The 12,038-nt window shown below is 40.7% G+C and overlaps 1 protein-coding gene and 1 long non-coding RNA gene across 2 annotated transcripts in view; one reads left to right on the top strand and one right to left on the bottom strand.

Annotated features, from left to right (window-relative positions):
- LOC144043440 (uncharacterized) overlaps positions 1-12,038 on the bottom strand; it is a 90,508-nt gene that overhangs the window by 76,149 nt on the left and 2,321 nt on the right. The gene's annotated exons all lie outside the window — the stretch shown is intronic.
- LOC144044360 (collagen alpha-1(XIV) chain-like) lies at positions 424-10,196 on the top strand. The gene is made up of 16 exons (XM_077558715.1): positions 424-444; positions 585-614; positions 752-781; positions 919-948; positions 1,089-1,118; positions 1,256-1,285; positions 1,423-1,452; positions 1,601-1,630; positions 2,947-2,961; positions 3,598-3,756; positions 3,849-3,968; positions 4,071-4,235; positions 4,308-4,457; positions 9,311-9,343; positions 9,762-9,829; positions 9,910-10,196. Exons 1-16 carry the CDS (start codon positions 435-437, stop codon positions 9,997-9,999), a joined length of 1,020 nt encoding a protein of 339 aa, XP_077414841.1. The 5' UTR covers positions 424-434; the 3' UTR covers positions 10,000-10,196.

Below are 12,038 nucleotides of genomic sequence, written 5' to 3' on the forward strand. Positions count from 1 at the left end.
CCACCCAAATATATTCAAACAATATTTACAAAACGCCAAGTTAATAAGTAATAACATGTTTTTTCTTTTATATTTTGTAGATCTGCCAGTCCAGTCCGAGATGGCAACAGGTAACCTCCCACACTTGTCCTTCACACATTGTACACCATAACAGTCGGAAAATGGAACCACTCAAATATATTCAAACAATATTTACAAAACGCCAAGTTAATAAGTAATAACATGTTTTTTTCTTTTATATTTTGTTGATCTGCCAGTCCAGTCTGAGATGACAACAGGTAACCTCCCACACTGGTCCTTCACACATTGTACACCATAACAGTCGGAAAATGGAACCACCCAAATATATTCAAACAATATTTACAAAACGCCAAGCTAATAAGTAATAACATGTTTTTTCTTTATATTTTGTAGATCTGCCAGTCCAGTCCGAGATGGCAACAGGTAACCTCCCACACTTGTCCTTCACACATTGTACACCGGAATAAATGGGACGATGTAACCACCTTCAAACAATATTTACAAGAAGCCAAGTTAATCAGAAATAATATGTCCCCCCACCCCCAACTTTTCTTTTTATTTAGTAAATCTGTCAGCCCAGTCCAACGGATCAGGTAACCTCCCACACTTGTCCTCCACACATTGTACACCATAACAGTCGGAAAATGGAACCACCCAAATATCTTCAAATAATATTTACAAGAAGCCAAGTTAGTCAGTAATAACATGTTTTTTCTTTTATATTTTGTAGATCTGCCAGTCCAGTCTGAGATGACAACAGGTAACCTCCCACACTGGTCCTTCACACATTGTACACCATAACAGTCGGAAAATGGAACTACCCAAATATATTCAAACAATATTTACAAAACGCCAAGTTAATAAGTAATAACATGTTTTTTCTTTTATATTTTGTAGATCTGCCAGTCCAGTCCGAGATGGCAACAGGTAACCTCCCACACTTGTCCTTCACACATTGTACACCGGAATAAATGGGACGATGTAACCACCTTCAAACAATATTTACAAGAAGCCAAGTTAATCAGAAATAATATGTCCCCCCACCCCCAACTTTTCTTTTTATTTAGTAAATCTGTCAGCCCAGTCCAACGGATCAGGTAACCTCCCACACTTGTCCTCCACACATTGTACACCATAACAGTCGGAAAATGGAACCACCCAAATATCTTCAAATAATATTTACAAGAAGCCAAGTTAGTCAGTAATAACATGTTTTTTCTTTTATATTTTGTAGATCTGCCAGTCCAGTCTGAGATGACAACAGGTAACCTCCCACACTGGTCCTTCACACATTGTACACCATAAGAGTCGGAAAATGGAACTACCCAAATATATTCAAACAATATTTACAAAACGCCAAGTTAATAAGTAATAACATGTTTTTTCTTTTATATTTTGTAGATCTGTCAGTCCAGTCCGAGATAACAACAGGTAACCTCCCACACTTGTCCTTCACACATTGTACACCGGAATAAATGGGACGATGTAACCACCCAAATATCTTCAAACAATATTTACAAGAAGCCAAGTTAATCAGAAATAATATGTCCCCCCACCCCCAACTTTTCTTTTTATTTAGTAAATCTGTCAGCCCAGTCCAACGGATCAGGTAACCTCCCACACTTGTCCTCCACACATTGTACACCATAACAATCCCATAGCCACAGTTGTTTGAACTTTTTTTTAAATTTTCAATAAATGCCAAAGTCCCAAGGTAATAATAATCATGAATAAAAATTAATAAATAAATGTTTTTTTCTCTTTTAATTACTTTTCAGCTGCCGTCAAGTCTCGGAGTGTGATGATATATCAATATCGCAATAAATCGGGATACTTTGTTTCCCGATAGATTATCGATAAGCCTACGCAAGTATTGCGATATTTGTAGTTAATATACAGCCACTATAACGGCTGCATTGTTCATTACTTATTGAGCAATTACTTGGCAGGCCACTAGGGGGAGCGCCTCATAAGAGTGGCGGGGAAATGTATGCAAGTCTTCAGGCGAAGAAGACTCATGAGCTTTTATTTGAGTAACAGTTATTATCTGTCCAGCAACTGACTCAATTTTGCATACGTAACATTTAAAAAAATAATAATAATTCTGGTTAGACTTTTTGAAGCAGACAATTTCTGAGGAATATTAATATTGATTTAATTAAATTTAATATTTAAGTAATTTTATTTATTTAATTTTGCAATGTTACACAAAAAAACAATTCACTATGTAACTGACTGACATGTTGCATGACAATAGTGTTTAAGAAAGACACAAATTTGTTCACAGAAAGTGGTCTCTGTTAAGAAGACATTTGTATTTGTTTAAAAAAATATATACTTAAGTACTCACTGTGAAGAAGACACCAGTTTTAATGTTTAGTTTCTCTGTTGGTACAAAAATAAACAAATTTCTCATTGAAAAAACATCAATTTATGTCTTGAGTAGTTAAACCGTAGATTATCGTGGATTTTATGACCTGACCACTAAATCGATAATCGCGGTATCGTCATATCGTGAGATAATCGTTATCGTGAACCTTGTATCGCATCGTGAGGTACCCAGAGGTTCGCACCCCTACCGTCAACACAAGTAACCTCCCACACCTACACTTTTACACATTGTACGCCAAAACATTGATTTACATTCGAAGCTGAAACACACAAGTGTCCAATTGCCTCCAGCCAAGCCTAAAGCTTTAAGATGAAACATGTTGGCTGCTGCATAACACCTTCACAAATTACTTACTTACAGTATACCGATGCGCTAATAGTAGCTCATCAGAATGCCAAAAGCTAATATTGTAAATTATCTACATTAGCCACAGTCGCGTCAACTTGTTTCGCTAAATGCATGAGTATGTTAATACTGTACTTTCAGAAATTAAAATGGAATAAATAATGGTGTTCTCTTTTATTACTTTTCAGCTACCGGCAGCCCAGGTAACCTCTCACACCCTGCCCAAATGCCGCAAGCTATGCAATGCCTTGTTTTTTCCAATTCACACAAGTGCTCACTTAACACATACACACACACACACACACACACACACAGCTCCTGGTGGCTAACTGTAGGTAACTGCAACTCTGGAATGAGCGCACCGCACCATACTTGGCGCATGCATGCTAAAAACAAATGGTAGCATGTATGCTAAAATATGGTAACAAGCATTCTACCATGTGTTTTAAAATGGCAACTGGAGTAAAATAGTGAGTCCTTTATAATCAGAAATGGCAAATCCATGTCCAGAAGGTAAAAACCCTGCCACAGTTTGACTTTAGCCATTGATGCTTGCTAGCCAGCTAGCTAGCTCCCTAGCAGGTAAACGAGCACCATGGGAGCCTAGCTAGCTAGCTAGTACCTGGGGCAAAAGCCAAACTGTGGCAGAGTTTTTTCTCTTTCTGGACATGGATTTGCTACCTCTGTTTATAATTAAACTATTTAACTTACGATACTCACGTTATTTGTTTCCGTTTCCGGCCACTGCTGGCCGCGTTCCAACACTCTACTGTCTGGAGCAACCAATTCCGCATCGGTAAACGTGAGCGCTTGTGTGTTGCATGTGCGGGCGTGCTCAGAAGAGGAAAATGTCACATGTGACACGACGACTGCCGCAGACATGGTGTTCCTGGTGGATGGCTCGGGGAGCATCGGCCTCAGCAACTTCCAACTGATCCTAATCTTCCTGGAGAACCTGGTGCAGGGCTTCATGGTGGACATCAACCAAATACGCGTCGGTGAGCTCACTTGCTCGCTCGCTTGTGCCTTTAACGTCATAGCCGGCGTTGTTCATGTGACGTGCGTGTGACGATGAAGTGCATGTTCCTAGGCTTGGTGCAGTTCAGCACCCAGCCAAGGCTGGAGTGGAACCTGACCACTCACATGACCAAAGCGGCCGTCGTGGACGCCATCAGGAACCTGACGTACGCAACCGGAGGCACAGCCACAGGTACATGCCAGCTATACTAACGTAGCATCACATGCTAGCAATTTCTTAGCTGTCAAGATGATTGTAAGGTGTCCTTGATAAACCCTTGTGACCTCCACACAGCTTCGGCGCTGACCTTTGTCCTGGAGAACAGCTTCACAGCAGAATTTGGATCCAGAGCCAATGTTCCCAAGGTTCTCTTCCTAATCACAGACGGGCAATCGAACGGCAACGTGAGGGCACCTGCGCAGGCCCTGAGAGACGCCGGGATCCAAGTATTCGCAGTCGGTACGTTTCTGCGGTTGACGGGCAAAGAGGTTTCCCGCTAGGTGCCGTTGATTTTTGTTTCTTATTGGAAAGGTGTGGGTAATGCAAACGAGGACGAGCTGAGGCTGATTGCGTCACCGCCCCCCGAAACGCACGTCTTTAACGTGGTGGACTTCGATGTGATAAGCGGCATTGAGGGCTCTCTCATCACGAGCATCTGTGACATGGTGGAGGAGATAGCAGGTGGGAGTCCAGACAAATAGATGCAGCCTTGAGCGCTAAGTAGTACTGTATGTTGATGCCATCGCCATATTGGATGTGGCAATGGGTGAAAACGGGATGCCTCATTCATTAATTTCATTACATTACATTACATTACATTACATTACATTTTATGCTTGAAAACGGAGCAATCGTTTTACACTCAAAAACAGCTAAATTCTCTAGAAAACAATTGCTGACCAAAATACATGTCTACGTATTCAACGTTCTACACTGCTCTTCTCATGATTAATGTTAAATTTGCATTTCTTGACAATAATGTCATATGTGACCTCACTCGTCTAATCATGACATTCTGATTAATATTGCATATGTGGAATATGAGTTATTAAGCAAAATCCATCTGTTTTTATCCATCTCAGGGGGCGGCCATTTTGCCACTTGCTGTCGAGTGACGATCACAGTTACTCAGGGCTCAGGCAACGACCAATCACAGCTCACCTGTTTTCTCAAGCTGAGCTGTGAATGGTTACCTGAGATTTGAGCATCTGTGATGTCATTTTCACTCGACAGCAAGTGGTAAAATGGCCGCCGTCTGAGATTGATGAAAACTCCTAGATTTTGCTGCTTAACTCATATTCCACAAATGCAATATTAACTCTTTCACTGCCAGACGTTTTCAGAAACGGGTTGTGCCCACTGCCAGCCGATTTAAGCATTTTGAGTGATCTTTCAAGGTCCACAGAAAATGTTGTGTTTGGACTATGAAAACACACATACTACCAAATGAAAGATTGGACTCTCAGCTTTCATCAGAAAAAAAAGTTTGTTTCTACCTTATTCCGTTCTTCAGTAATCAACAATAGAAAATGGTTACTTTCACCGAAATTCTCTGTTTTGAAACAAAAAATGGAGAAAAAGAGCTTTTTGTGAAACGATGTTATTTCATGCACTCTAGTGAATTGTACACTTCTTTTTGTCCATGAATGATGCCACAAACACCTAAATAGTGCTTTACTTCTGTAAAACGCTTTCACCAACAATGAAAAAGTGTTTTTTGATTGCAAAATACGTTTATTTCCATTCAACAGTGTAACAATTTGACAAAACAATTTCGCAAACTATTTACAAATGTGTGCAACTGTGGTACTACTTACAATTATGTGGATGTTTCAAATACAGTTTTTCCTTTTGTAACGCTCTCCTGCGTGCAAGGAGACGCCAGGACTCGCACAACAGTTTACTTTCACTTTCACATTGGTCCGTTTTGCGTGCAAACGTTACACTTTCTTGACGGGCTTTTTTTCTGGGGAATAAAAAGCAAGTAGTAGACTGTACACACTTCCTCCGATGAATATGCATTGGACTCGGGGCACTCTCCGTCGTCCGATCGAACGTCCGCCTGTGCGTGCTCGGTTGCGCTCCGCGTTACGACACCGTCATAGCCGCCGCGTCAGCGGTTCCAATTTCGCCGTCAAGCTCGGATTCACCTTCATCATCATCGATGATGATCATCGTCGTCATCAATGTACTATTTTAGCGTTGGTCGATGCCTTTCGTCTTGTAAGTGTAGAGCTGCTTGCAAACGCTCGCCATTGCCCGTTCCCTCCTCCATCTAGCTCCATCTAACGTCTTCTACTGCCGCGTCAATGCTTCCCAACCACGGAGTCACCACCCTCATCTTCATCATCGATGATGATCATCGTCGTCAACAATGTGCTCTTTCAGCGATGCTTTTGGTCTTTGAAAAAAACGGCTCGGGCGTGAGCTCCTCGCGACCGGCCGCCATTTTTCCTTTGTCTTCCATTCTCATCTCCTGCTCGACGCTCTAGCTCCGCCTCTACTGACGCCCACCCGATCTTGTCAAAAGAGAGTCATCGCTGCCCTCTAGGGGCCAAAAATAGTCATTAGGCACAACAGACAGACTTGAAACTTTCACCAGACATGCGGAAGGGTTTCCTCTACCCGTTTCAAAAAAAAATAAAAAATAATTGGATGACGTCTTTTGACGTCATTGGCAGTGAAGCGTAGGTTTTTACTTGACGTCTTTAAACGTCAGTGGCAGTGAAAGAGTTAACCAGAATACCGTATTTAGATTTGTGGGCATGTAACATAATTCAACATATTATTGCCAAGAACTTTTCAGGGAGGAGTTGCTCGTCCCTTGCACCAGTGTACAAATATATGTGCACTATGGGGTAGATGCCACGGACTTCCGACTTCCGGGTTTTACACATCAGCGCCGTTTCCGGCCACTGCTGGCCGCGTTCCAACACTTGTTACAAACCGGAAACGGAAACAAAGTTGATGAGTGAAAACCCAGACGTCCCGCCTGCTCCGTGGCATATAGTCCATTACTATGTCTTCAGGGCGTGTAAAACAAAACAAAACATGCGGGTCCCCTTCAATTATCGGCGTGATCGATTTAGTTTCTCTAATTTAGTCATGTTTCTTTGCCTCTTCAAATAACAAAGCACAGAAGCCTCTTTTGAATACAGAAAATAACAACCATGAACATGTCTACTCTATCGATCTAACTGTCCCTAATGAAGTGGCTGGCCCAGCAGCTCGTTCCTTTGAAGTCACCACGAAGGAAAGGAAAAAATAATGTCCCGCTGATGTAGTTTGCTTTGCTTGTGCTTGCTATTAAAATCTCAACCATTGTGTAGTCTTGTAGTTTTGACGAATGTGCATGAGCAGAAACTAAGCTACGCAGTACGCACTACTGACTAAGATAACAAAAAAAGAACATTTTGCTAATCTGAAAGCTCAATAAACAAATGCTTAAAAGAGAAGTCAACCCAAATATTTTCTTTACACTAAAGAAAGGCTGGGTGGGCAATTCCAGTCCTCGAGGGCCGGAATCCTGCAGGTTTTAGAGGTTTCCCTCCTCCAACACAGCTCTTAACTCTTTCACTGCCACTGACGTTAAAAGACATCAAGTAAAAACCTACGGAGGGCCGCCAATGACGTTAAAAGACGTCATCCAATTTTTTTAATTTTTTTTTTTTTTGAAACGGGTGCAGGGAACCCTTCCCCAGCTGTGTTGAAAGTTTCAAGCAGGTCTAGTGAGCCTAATGACTATTTTTGGCCCCTAGATGGCAGCAATGACTCTCTTTTGACAAGATTGGGTAGGCGTCAGCAGAAGACCGTGAGGCGGAGCTAGAGTGGTGAGGGGACAATGGCTGAAGAAACCATAATGGCGACGGTTGCAAGCAGCTCATGCTAGAGCAGTTTTTTTCAAAGACGAAAAGCATCGACCAACGCTAAAAGCGCACATTGATGACGACGATGATCATCATCGATGATGATGATGATGGTGACTCCGTGGTTGGAAGCATTGACGCGGCAGTAGGAGACGTTAGGCGGAGCTAGATGGCTGAGGAAGCGGACAATGGCGACCGGTTGCAAGCAGCTCTACACTTGGGAATTTTTTTTAAAGGCGAAAGGCATCGACCAATGCTAAAAGAGCACATTGATGACGACGATGATCATCATCGATGATGATGATGGTGACTCCGAGGTTGACGGCGAAGTTGGAAGCGTTGACGCGGCGGCTATGACGACGTCATAACACGGAGCACAACCAAGCACGCTCAGGCGGACGTTCAATCGGACGACGAAGAGTGCCCCGAGTCCAATGCATATTCATCGGAGAAGTGTGTACAGTCTGCTACTTGCTATTTATTCCCCGGAAAAAAAGGCAGTCAAGAAAGTGTAACGTCTGCACGCGAAACGGACAATCAAAAGTGAAAGTAATCTGTTGTGCAAATCCTGTTGCGTCTCCTTGCACGCAGGGGAGCGTTGCAAAAAGAAAAACTGTATTTGAAACATCCACATAATTGTAAATAGTACCACAGTTGCACACATTTGTAAATAGTTTGCGAAATTGTTTTGTCAAATTGTTACACTGTTGAATGGAAATAAACGTATTTTGCAATCTAAAACCACTTTTTCATTGTTGGTGATAGTGTTTTACAGAAGTAAAGCACTGTTTAGGTGTTTGTGGCATCATTCATGGACAAAAAGAAGTGTACAATTCACTAGAGTGCATGAAATAACATTATTTCACAAAAAGCTCTTTTTCTCCACTTTTTGTTTCAAAACAGAGCATTTCGGTGAAACTAACCATTTTCTATTGTTGATTACTGAAGAACGGAATAAGGTAGAAACAAACTTTTTTTTCTGATGAAAGATGAGAGTTCAATCTTTCATTTGGTAGTATGTGTGTTTCCATAGTCCAAACACAACATTTTCTGTGGACCTTGAAAGATCAGTCAAAATGCTTAAATCGGCTGGCACTGGCGACATCCCGTTTCTGAAAACGTCTGGCAGTGAAAGAGTTAAACAAGTGGACTGTATGTGCTGCCTTGAAGACCGCCTTTTTCTTTTATCGCTCAGTTCCTTAGACCCCAATATTAGATTTGGCAGAGGCATCTTTTGTTGAATTACAGTTATAATTCTTTAATTTAAAAAAAGATACAAGTTTCCTCCTGTAAAGATCATCAAGCATATAATTTATACATGTATTTAAGGAAAGTTGTAAAATGGCTGAAGTCCTCTTGTTTATGTTTAACAAATTTAAAACATCATAAATCATTCTGTTTTTACTACATACTGTCTAAAATGTTCTCCAATTTTTTGATACTATAAATGTATAGGATCATATGCCGAGAAAGTAGTTTGGAGTTCATCTCCCAGCCACCAACTCATACAGACCTCCTATTTTCACACATATACCATAGCCACAGGAATCTTAGCAATTTTTTTCAACCAATTGTCAGAAGCAAATTTTTCTTGGAAAGAACAAAAGCAATTTTGACTACTGCCACTAAAACATAATGAAATAATTGAATTTTATCTTTTGTTTGTAGGTATCAAAAATGACTCCATTGGGGAAGCAAAAGGTATCTCGTCACACACACATGATCACATGCTCATTATACTGGCAATTACTGGAAGCACCAAAACCAACTAGCATTGCTGTGCATTCGCCAGTAGCAAAGCAAAAGCAAAGCACCATCTACAAATGGTTGCTATTACTGTTGTGATGTGAGAAAATGCTGGGAAAACTCTACCAACAGGAAGAAACACAGACCTAGAAGTGTTTTGATGTTATTCGATTTTTATCTGGTTATATTTGTCTAGATGCCACTTTAATTGGATTGATGACATGGTATTGCCATTCACAGATAAAAACAGCAGTTTTCCATCTATTGACTGTAACCACAATTCTGTTCTGGGCACAAGCAAGTAGCAAGAGCAGAGAAAAATATTTAGTTTGAGAGTCACTTCATAATTTATTTTCTTCCTAATTGCCAACAGTGTACGCGCATATAAAAGCTCGGGTTATCCACGCCATGGGAGTTAACGTGACAGAAATCTTCCAACAAGTAAGTGCATGCATTGCGTAACACGTGCAGTACAGGAGTCCACATTCCTGCTCTCAATATAAATGTTTCCTCTCTCACAGTTCCTCCTCAACATAACTCGCAATGTCTGCACCGATTGCCGAGTTGAGGTCGATACAACGGTAACCCAAGAGCAGACCCCGCCGGTCTGACAGAGTTCTAACTTCTCCATGCGCAACAGAGGAGAAGCCCACTGTTCCAGTTTATCAAGAATGGTGTGTTTGCCATACGCAGATGGAGGACTTAAATGCATGCTCGCATAAATCTATGACAATAATAAGAGTATATCAATCTGCACTTAATCCTTTCCTGAGGCCAACTGTCACCTATAAATAAATTATAAATATGTTATAGCTCTTTTTTTTTTTTGTCTGGCTAGAATAAGATGTAATTGCACATCCACTACAGTAGATGGCAGTAGTGCTCTAATTTTTACTCCATGTAAATTGATGCACTTCAAATATTTTCTCTTACGGACTAAAAAAAAACAATTTTAATAAATTTATTTACTGTAAGTTGATTATTTATTTATTTATTTATATATTTTCTTTCATATTAATAAGGGTACAATGCTATGCCGAACGTGTTAATCTAAATCTAAATGCTTCTGGTAAAACAAAAGAAAGATTTAACTAGTAATGCAGTACAATTTCTCAATTCCGGTTTCTGTAAGTACCAAAACAAAAGCTCAAGGAGGTTAGGAAATTATAAGCACAATCTTCGGTTGTGTCCTCAACCGCACATGTTGAAAAAGTAACAAGCCTATTTTGATGATGCAAGGAGTGGTAAGTAACAATATTGATTTAAAATGTAGGGCGTAAAAGTGAAAAGTAGGGCTGGGCGATACGGCTAAAACAAACCTTGATTTTATTTTTTATTTTTCAGTCATTCAGGATGTTTATGATTTTAATTGATTTTATTCTAATAAACCCAACAAACATTTATTTAAAGGTTTCATTTATTCAAAAAGGATTCCTGTGCAAAATGTTCAGACAACAATAATGTATACTGATTCTAAATCAGGTTTACCATAAACATATAGCATTTTAAATTAGGTGGCTAATTTATGCTCAGTTGTTTGTGCTGGATGAGACATCCTACTTCACAACAAAATGATTATGTATAGAAGGCAAACAAAAAATTATATTTTACTGGATTCATAACAGTTACCTGACTGGGGTGGAGCAGCAGGGGAAGGAGATGCGCGTGTGCGTCCCACACCGCGACTGTGGGTAATTAGCGTTCACGTGACAAAGGAAGCGAGCGAGAGAGAGAGCTAGGTCGGGTGCGCGCGCAGGCAACGCATATTGGATTTATTTATTTATTTTATACCCAGCTTTTCTAAAAGATTGGGTCAGCATTGACCTGTCCTCAATAAAGTGTTTATTAAAAAAAAAATTAAAAAAAATGTAATTAATTTTCCAAACTTTTTTTTTTTTTGAGAGGGCACAGGGACACCACTAGGGGTCTACCTGTGCACGCCAGTGGACTCAACCATACTGATGATGCACACTTTGTTAGACTGGAAAGAAATTACATAAGAAGTATGTCAGGGTGATGTCTACGTCAGACACGCCTTTTGGTACCGACTTCCTTGTATTTCAAGGATGTGTTGTTGTTTTTTATTGCTGTTGTTTTTTTGGTGGTGGGAAAGTTACCTGTAAAAATGATTTGCAATTTATACAATGAAGAGCTCACACATACAAGTCTTATTTCATAATCCACATGGGCACTATCTTTACATTGAAGCCAACAAGCGCATCACATGATACAGCTCGTCTCATCAGTTCCGAATGTTCTGCCTCCGGTCCTCTGTGCTAGCAGTTCTGGTACCATATGTACGGCTCGGACGATACCATGGGCCTCCCTCTACAGCAATGGTGGGCAAACTCGGTCATCGAGGGCCAAAGTCCTGCAGGTTTTGGAGGTTTCCCTTCTGCAACGCAGCTGATTTCAATCAACAGGATCATTCCCTGGGTTATGCAGAGCTTGCTGATGAGCTGATCATATATCAGCTGTGTTGGAGAAGGGCAACATCCAAAACCTGCAGGACTCCGGCCCTCGAGGACTGAGTGTGCCCACCCCTGCTCTACAGTATATTTTGTTACAGCTGTCTCAAAAAAGGACAAAAGAGCTGATGGTAGAAGAGGAACGATCATTATTGAAGGGTGCAGAGGCTTCAATGAAGAAT

The sequence above is a fragment of the Vanacampus margaritifer genome, chromosome 2, assembly GCF_051991255.1.
Source record: "Vanacampus margaritifer isolate UIUO_Vmar chromosome 2, RoL_Vmar_1.0, whole genome shotgun sequence".
Lineage (NCBI taxonomy): Eukaryota > Metazoa > Chordata > Actinopteri > Syngnathiformes > Syngnathidae > Vanacampus > Vanacampus margaritifer.

Excerpts from the sequence above, each read along its gene's own strand:
- LOC144044360 (XM_077558715.1), top strand. Across the intron at positions 782-918 it reads CCAGTCTGAGATGACAACAG|ATCTGCCAGTCCAGTCCGAG; the intron begins GTAACCTCCCAC and ends TATATTTTGTAG. Across the intron at positions 1,286-1,422 it reads CCAGTCTGAGATGACAACAG|ATCTGTCAGTCCAGTCCGAG; the intron begins GTAACCTCCCAC and ends TATATTTTGTAG.